This window comes from Enoplosus armatus, chromosome 6 (assembly GCF_043641665.1).
Source record: "Enoplosus armatus isolate fEnoArm2 chromosome 6, fEnoArm2.hap1, whole genome shotgun sequence".
Lineage (NCBI taxonomy): Eukaryota > Metazoa > Chordata > Actinopteri > Centrarchiformes > Enoplosidae > Enoplosus > Enoplosus armatus.
In genome coordinates, this window is record NC_092185.1 from 21,179,987 (window position 1) to 21,188,360 (window position 8,374).

Sequence of the window (8,374 nt, forward strand, 5' to 3'; positions counted from 1 at the left end):
TCCGACGTCCACAAAGGCTGATCGGCAGCTGGGAGCACAGGAACAAGTCCAGCAACAAGTCTCCTTCCAATTTCTGCCAACACAAGCGCCCAGGGCCCAGCAGTTAGTGCAGGGAAAGCGTCTCTGAAGTTACGCAGTTTCTTAACTTGGTGCAAAACATTGCACACGAAAAGAAAGAACCTCAAGTGCGAGGCTGTCAGATTTCACCTGCACTGCTTTACGCCAGTGAACCTCCGAGGCTTTCAACTTGGGGCAGAAACGCGTTGTGCAAATATTTGTGCGACCGCCATCAAACAGTGTGTCTGATAAAAGATTTGTATTTGATTTCATTTGAAGAAGAAGAGAGGGCCCTCCTCCCTCCCGATACACCAGACCCACATCAGAGGGCAGTGGTCAGCACGCCATCTGCTGGTTCTGCAGGAAAATACAGCAACATATCAAGCAAATATGAAGATTTTATTTAAACATGTGTAGAGACATTTAATTTGATTCAGCATCTTCGCTGGTGCTATATAAATGCTACACAGAAACTCCAGCAAGTGTTTTAACTTGGACATTACATAGTTGGTATTGTGCAGCCCTCAAAGTAAAGTGTTGAACCCAACTAGTTTAAAACTTCCACATTGACTTGTCATAGCAGGTACAGCACAGGTGTAACTAACAACATGAATAATGGCCCAGTGGATTTATCGAGCTGAAAGAAATATTAAGTGTTGTTGAGAGTAAAGGTCACCATTGCCTCATAACTTGAACTTTGTTCGTCCCATTTGTGCCCACTTTGAAACTTAGCTTGTTCACCCTGCTGTGACACAACACTTGTTCAGAGAATCATATATCAGGGCATGAATAAACGCACATATGGATTCGTTTTAAAGTTTTATTCAAGCTGCCAGCAGCAGCAGTATTATTGTCAGTGCCGCTCCATTTGTGCGAGCCTCCTGCTGCCTGCCTTGGCCACAGTGATGAGGATGATGAGGAAGAAGCCCATGGTCCAGACGCCTGCTACGGGCAGCACTACCGTCATCAGTATACCTGAAACAAATGGCAAAGAGCTAATCGTGGTATCCACATCAAATATGATGGGGAAATGTTGCTTTCAATGGAGGCCTACAGAGAACACAGACAGTTTAAAACACAGCAATAACTCATTGATCACACAGGGGCAGGATTAGACAACAGAGATAGAGAAACAGGAGCTCACTGGATTGAGGTCTGTCTGGCATTTCGATCCTGATGGGTCCATACGACAGAAGGCCCTGGGTGGGGTCTGCTCGCACTGCTTCTCTCTTACTGATCGAATTACAGTTCTGTAAAGAAAACAAAAAACGAGACATGAGAAACCACAAAGTGCAGCCAAGACAGCAAACACAATGAATCATATAAACGATACAGGTCTTTTCATGGGTAAGTAGGTATTTTATGTTCATCTTCACAGTATTTTATGAGAGACTTGATCAATACATAAACAAATATGTCATATAAGCCTCTTTAGACTACCATGAATGACAGCAAGATGAGCTCACAGGTGTGCAGGACTTGTGGTCGCCTTGCTCACACAGCTGTACAGTGCAGTGCAGATAGAGGTCGTGAGGTTCTGCTGTGAAGCGAAACATGTCGAAGCTGTAGCGAACGGTTGAGCTTTCACCGTTGCGGCCAGGCTGTCCCGCACTCAGGTTGAGGAAGGAAACAGTCTGGTCGTTCACACACCTGGATAAAGAGATGGACACGAGGAGTAGGAATGAGATGAGTGGAGTTCATAGTTTAAAAAAAAAAGGCAAAATTTCAGATGGAAAGCTTTTCTGACCCGTTCATGAGCAGAGTGTGAACCGATCCCTCTGTGGCGTTTGCCTGGGGAGTCTGTGTGGCCCAACACTCATTGACCCGGAGCAAGAAGACATCTGCAGGCTCTCTGACCATCACCTCCACATACACCTGCACACATCACTGACACAAATAGCTTGACCAAAATTTTGATTAGTGTCTGGTTATACTGGTCGATGAACGTTGGCCTACCTTGTCTCTGAGTTCAATGGTGGGGGCACTGCTGTAGGCCTTAGTGTAGGAGTGGTCTGTGTACAACATCATCTGTATCGTGGCATCAAGATCATCTAAGAGCATCACCGTCTCACTGTCAGAGTACAGAGAAGAGGCAAGAAAGCAGCACAGCACAGCTTTAACACTATTACTTGCTACTATAGCGGTAATTTCAATCCGTACTAAAAGAATGTCTTCAGATTGCAGTGAAATTGCAGTAAAATCAAGTTTCAGGAGGTCATCAGGGGGCTTCCTGGTTTGGGACAACCCCTCAAAGTTGCATCAGAAAACAATTTGGGAATCCTCAACACTGATTGGCTTTACAATCAGCACTGCTCCCAGCAGACCACGCACACCAAAATGGACAATCCACATACTCTGAATGTAACAATGGTGCAATACCCACACCTCTCCATGTGCAATACAGTACAATCCCTTTACCTTTATTTATTTCTTTTGTGAACTTGTAAATCACAGTTGGTTTTTTTTCTTTTAGTAGCTTTTTTATAAGTCTTTATTGTTTTTATTTATTATATCCTGATCTTCTACTTATGTCTCTATTGCACTATCCTGTATGCTGCTGGAACGATACAAATTTCCCCGCTGAGGGATTATCTTATGAAACATTTTTACATACATTATCTGTAATGGTTAAAGGAAATGTGACATTCTGTAAGTAGCCACACCATTGCTTAAGTATAAACAAGATGAAAATGAATGGCACTGATGTCACAAATTCAACCTGGAAAAGGGGATGACTGGGAAAGGCAGGCTGACTCTTCTGATGTACGGATAGACGCATGTGTAGTCCATCTTAATGACAGGGTCTCTGATGATGTTTCCAATAACCCGAGGGTCTGACAGTAGACTCAGGGAATATGAGATGTGAGTATTGTTTTTCTGGAAGAGGGGAAAAAAGAAAAACAACTTGCACTATTAACAGGGATGACTGTCCTTTTTGTGCGCTGAACAACAGTGACAGGTTTGTGCTCGCTATTTAAAAGTAGGTAACACTCCAGTTGCACCTCCAGCGGCTTCCCTCCACAGGTTACATATTTGTCTTTAGATATCCTCGACATGTAGTACGGCACACTGTCGATGACCTCTCTCTGAGCCCGACAAGACTTGTTGGGCAAGTGGAGGGACTCCAGCGGCACGTTATGATACTTGAAGAAGTCTTCTATCGCTCTGATTGCTATGTAGTCTCTGCTGCACATAACTTTGATGTGTGCATCTGTTAAAAAAGAAAAAAAAAAAAGTGAGGTAAGTTTCCATCTTTCTTGTCCGTCATCTGAGCGTCAGATCAGTAGTCTACATGTCGTCAACTTGCATTTAACTTCAAGTAAGATGTACAGCTATACTGACAACATCTACTTTACTAGTTTGATGAGATTCAAAATTAATTGTCATCATCTGCAGGCAACTGAATTGCATGTGTAAAAATCTACTAAAGGGGCACTCATCACGTGGAGTACAGTACTGCTCAGCTACGAAAACAGTATAATGTCTTCTGTGACTCTGGAAGCAAAAAAAAAAAAAAAACCTTGATGTTATGTATTTGCTTATTTCTGGGGCTTGGTGCAGTATAACAGAAAGCCTGCATTACAAACTGGGGGCAAACAGTCTGAAAGATGTGGGCATTTACCAGGCAGGGAGGGTCACACGAAATGATGCCATTGGATGCATTGTGGGAAATGTAGGATCCAATGTTTCTAGAGCCTGATCCTCACAAGCTACTAAACTCATGGTGTCTGGTCGCTCACAGTCACCCTTTCGTGACAAACACTTTCAGACAGATTGAATTATAAAAAGAAACACAACATTAATAAAAAAAAAAGTGCCTACTTTTGTCACATTGGTCAGAATAATATCCAATGGCACATTTGCAGCTTCTTTGGTCTTTAGACAGAAGGCATCTGGTGCGGTCGGTGCAGTGCTCCACACTGCAGCCTCCTGTACAGTAAAAGAAACCACTACTACTAAACGAATACTTTGACCACACATTTGACTTTTTTTTTTTTACACGTAAATATATTTACCGTCAACACGGTGGCGCGTGAAGCCGAGGAGAAGCACGAGGAGCCCGCGCAGCTGGTTTGAAAGAATGAACACTTAAACTGTGTAAAGTGGTCAGTTATTTATAGCTAGGCTACATTGTAAGTTTAGCCTGATACAACCCCCGAGCTGCGCAAACATTTAGCTTAGTTTTCTTACATTAAGGATCAATAATGCTCTTTAAAAGTGTATCTGCACCCACCTTCAAGCCGACTGGGACCATTGCGGTTCTGTTTTGCGTAAAAAAATTTTTTTTTTTATATAAATCTTGTTTTTAAGTGCGATATTTTCAGTCAAACGGGATGTTCTCCTCTGTTATCTTCGTTTTCAACACCTGCTGCTCTGTAATCATGAACACCTGTCGGCTTCGGCGCCCTTGTGCTCCAGAATACGTGCAGGAGAATAACTTCTGCCATTTATAGGTTTTAATTGTGATTGAATTGTACTAAACTGCGGTTAATTGTAAAAATTGGTGAATTGAAGCTTCTAAAACAGAAAAAAACTATTGTAAAACTCATCACACTGTGTGCTAACGAGGGGCCTTTCTACGGAGCCCCTCAAGGGTCAAGGCAAGGCTTTTGCGTTCCCTCGCAATATTTTGTATTCCCTCCATTAAGTTTTGTGTTTCCTCGCTATAACGTTATTTTGCATTCCTTCTGATCCATAGAGAAAGGCCGAACTGTATTATCATATAGTATTAAGTGTTATGCGATGGTTGTTGCCTCCAGCTGGAAGGAATATCTGCTGGGGAGTGTTTCCCTAAACTGGCAGCTGGACTGGACCAACTCACCAGCTGTTTCTGTTATCAGGGGGAACTCAAAACTTAATGCAGCAACGCAGAAGTAAGCCTCAAAAATATTCGCACCGTAACCCTTACGGGGCTCGGTATTTTACCACCTAATTTAGTTAGTGCACTAATAAAAACGAGATATTTACAGTATACAGTACACTCTATACCAAAAGAAAGCTCCTATCATCCACTTTATTTGTGTATGAGTATAAATAAAGAGTTCACTTACATAGCCTTTTTCTTTGCTTTGTTTCTTCAATAGGTTTTTCCCTAAGTAAAAAATCAAATCTCCTCCAGGTGTCACTATTGTCATTACAAAGTGAAGTTTACCCCATCACCACTTACATGTATGTAGTAGCAGTATGTGAAATAGTACTACAATCAGTCATCATATTATATATCGTACTATAATACAAACTACAAACTCGTTTTGGAAATCTCTTAGATGATTTCTTTTGGATCCCACATTGAATAAATTCAAACATTAAGGTGGAGCTAGTGAAAGAGTTAATAGAAAGCAGGTTTTTAGTGTCAGCAGGTCAACACAGTGTGTGTGTGTGTGTGTGTGTGTGTGTGTGTGTGTTAGTGTGGGGGGGGGGGGGGGGGGGGGGGTGTGATGGTAGGAAACTACAGTGTCTCAGGGGAAAGCCGTAAGTGGGTCACTGTATTTCCTATAGTGCCAACTCGTCTCACCCGGAGGCCGGGACTCCATATTCTCAAACATTTGGGCGCAGACCATCTGTTTTTGATGGGACGGAAAAGAGCCAGAACAAGTTGCTGATCAAAGGGAGGCACCACGATTGATGAGGCAGGTCAGATGGCCTGAGATAATAATGCATGTTGTATCTTTCTCTTTTCTGTTACTCTCAAGTTGGTCCCCTCCATCTCTGATAGAAAAATAAAAATGGTCTAGCATTCAGATGGGAAAGGCTCAACTTTTGTGACGCTGAATAGCGCTAATATGTGAGGATGGGATCTTAAAGGCAACAGCCTCAAGGGCACTGCAGTCCACAAACATCCAATCACAGTCCTCCTAAACCTGAGGAGAAGAATCTGAGGCAGAGGATTTTCAAACCTAAAGCCACTGATGATTTTAACATCACATGAACATTTAAGTAAGGCCTATGTTGAAATACTGTGAACGGAGGGCACATACCTGTATACTCAGTTGTTACATTGACTACCAGCAAGCCTTTGGATTGGATTTTAAAATCTTTAGATTTGTTTAAAATCTCTGTTTGGAAGCTGCAACAATAGCATATGGTGAGGAGGGTTTCTGTTCACACACCCCAAGACTCTGCTGTCTGCCAGTGGATTTAATTAGCATATCAAACAGTTAAATCGCTCCACTCAAACCTCAAGACACATTTATTTTGGCCTTGCTCTTACCCAGTAAATTTGATTTTACTGATCGTAAAGTTGAATTCCCTCATGCCTATTTTTTTTCTCCTTGAAATAAAAATAAGCTTCCATTGTGCTGCTACGTTTTCACACATAAATTCGACCCAAACAGCAACAGAACAAATCGACAGAGGAAATATTGTTAATACTATTTATTAATAGACCAAATGGTAAGAAAGATTTTACAAGTTTGTAGAGACAGGTTTACAAAGTGTGTCAGTGTCCACGCAGTGAATGTAGCTTGGTTTTGTCTTAAGGTGGAAGAAATTGTCTTCACATTATTTAATTCAGTATACTTATGTGGTTCTGATGTCCATGAAGGCCAAGTGAGTGAGTCCAAATCATGAAGTGGGAAAACAAAACTGAAATTGATGTTAGGAATGCGTGAAAAAGCCACACAAATCAGCACAGCAGGTGTAACTGACAGAGCCTACATTTATGTGACACAGCAAAACACACTAAGAACAAAATGTCTGCATCAGTTTACAGTCCACTGAAATCATTTTCCAGGTTTTTTTAAAAAGTTTTACAGTAAGCGCATGTTGTACCACTGGACATGGTAGGATACCCCTGATTTATCAAATTCATGAAAATACAATACACTCTCAACACACACTCTTTCTTGCGGCCCTTGCATCATCTCCCTCAGCAGCATCATGTAGTGGTTCTCGGTCTCGTCGTCAGTGGTGCAGTGCCACCCTGGTGTTGTGAAATAGCCGGGTTATAGGAGGTGTCTGTCATCGGCCTGATTCACAACACCAGCTGCAGCACACACACCTGAGAGGCAGGTCTTCTGCTGCTGGGCGTATTAAAACAAACACACACACACAGACAGACAAGGAAGGTTGTACAAAAACCTCAGGAAGAGGAACAATTCATTCAACAGGGATGTAAGGACAGCACGCTCGGTCATTATGAGCATCTGATTCTAGTTGAGGACAGCTAACCTGATGTAATTTATGCGCTAGGTGATTTTCAGATTGTCAGGCGTATTATACAGTGATAGTATAGTGATGGAGGACAGTGGTGTGTCTCCGCTCCCAGCACTGGGTGGGAGTCCAACAGCATGGATCCCAGAGTACTTGGCTCAGCTCTGGTCTGTGGCCGTGGATGAACTCAACATCTCTGTACAGTTAACGTGGAGCAGCCAAGACAGAATGAGCCTCCATCTGTGTTCTCTCGGGCCAGACTGAAGGACAGAGAGTGTGGGCCACAAATTTCACAGAGGGGATGATGGGTGAAGATTTCCAAGAGCTTGGTGGCTAAAAGTTTGGAAGGATATTGCTAGATACTTTCTTGGGTGTTCAGGTAGATTCTAAAGTTGTTGTTAGGTGGTTAGTTCTAGATGGTTGCTAGGGCGTTTCCCGGTGGTTGCTATGGTGCACAGTGCGGTGGGTGATACCATTCAAGCCATGCTACATACTACATAGTAAGCTTTACACTATGAGAAATCACAGTTCAAGCTGAAAATGCTGACAGTGTAGGGAGCTTTTTAAAGTTTAAATGACATCTGAAGACCAAATAATGACAAAGTCTGGTAAACTTAAAATATGAGTGGGTTTCTTCACAACCCTTTCACATGATTCTCAATGGGAAAAACACTATCACCAAAACTGTGGGAATATAGAGAATATGTAAAACTCTCACCCCCCTTTTCATACAGTAAAATAACTAATATGAGTGAGAGAAATGTGTTGCAGTTTGTGTTAAAAAAATGTCTTTAGCCCAGAAATCACCCCGTCTGATACAGAAATATCCCTCCAGTCCTGTAATTGAGTTCAAGCCAACCAACCATCTGCCAGGGGACAGGACGTGTCAGATACTGCACTACAGCCTGTGGAAACAACATGGCTGCAGCCTGCAACACTCAGGATCGGGGATTGTAGACACTAACTTGTTCATGTTAAACCAGTGGAAATTGAAGTAAAAGATCCTCAGTTAAAGACAATGTCGAGAGTTTGCTGTGAACATTATATTGAGCCCAATGTTCCTGCAAGAAGCCTCTTCTGAGTGTCAGACAAAAAGCACCTGCAGCTTCTCTTCAAATAATATGAACGGTCTTATTCCTCTGATTAAACAATTCGACTGCTGACT

General features: G+C 42.3%; 1 protein-coding gene across 1 annotated transcript; it reads right to left on the reverse strand.

The window, feature by feature from the left end:
- Window positions 1–910: 910 nt before the first annotated feature.
- Window positions 911–4,312, reverse strand: zpd (zona pellucida glycoprotein d). The gene is made up of 10 exons (XM_070906719.1): window positions 4,292–4,312; window positions 4,074–4,125; window positions 3,880–3,987; window positions 3,060–3,268; window positions 2,777–2,934; window positions 2,014–2,128; window positions 1,805–1,932; window positions 1,524–1,707; window positions 1,202–1,307; window positions 911–1,032 (listed from the first exon to the last, which is right to left on the reverse strand). Exons 1-10 carry the CDS (start codon window positions 4,310–4,312, stop codon window positions 911–913), a joined length of 1,203 nt encoding a protein of 400 aa, XP_070762820.1.
- Between the last annotated feature and the right edge of the window lie 4,062 nt (window positions 4,313–8,374).

Excerpts from the sequence above, each read along its gene's own strand:
- zpd (XM_070906719.1), bottom strand. The coding sequence starts at position 4,312 with ATGGTCCCAGTCGGCTTGAAG. Across the intron at positions 2,935-3,059 it reads GTGGAGGGAAGCCGCTGGAG|AAAAACAATACTCACATCTC; the intron begins GTGCAACTGGAG and ends CCCCTCTTCCAG. Across the intron at positions 1,708-1,804 it reads CACACTCTGCTCATGAACGG|GTGTGTGAACGACCAGACTG; the intron begins GTCAGAAAAGCT and ends CTCTTTATCCAG.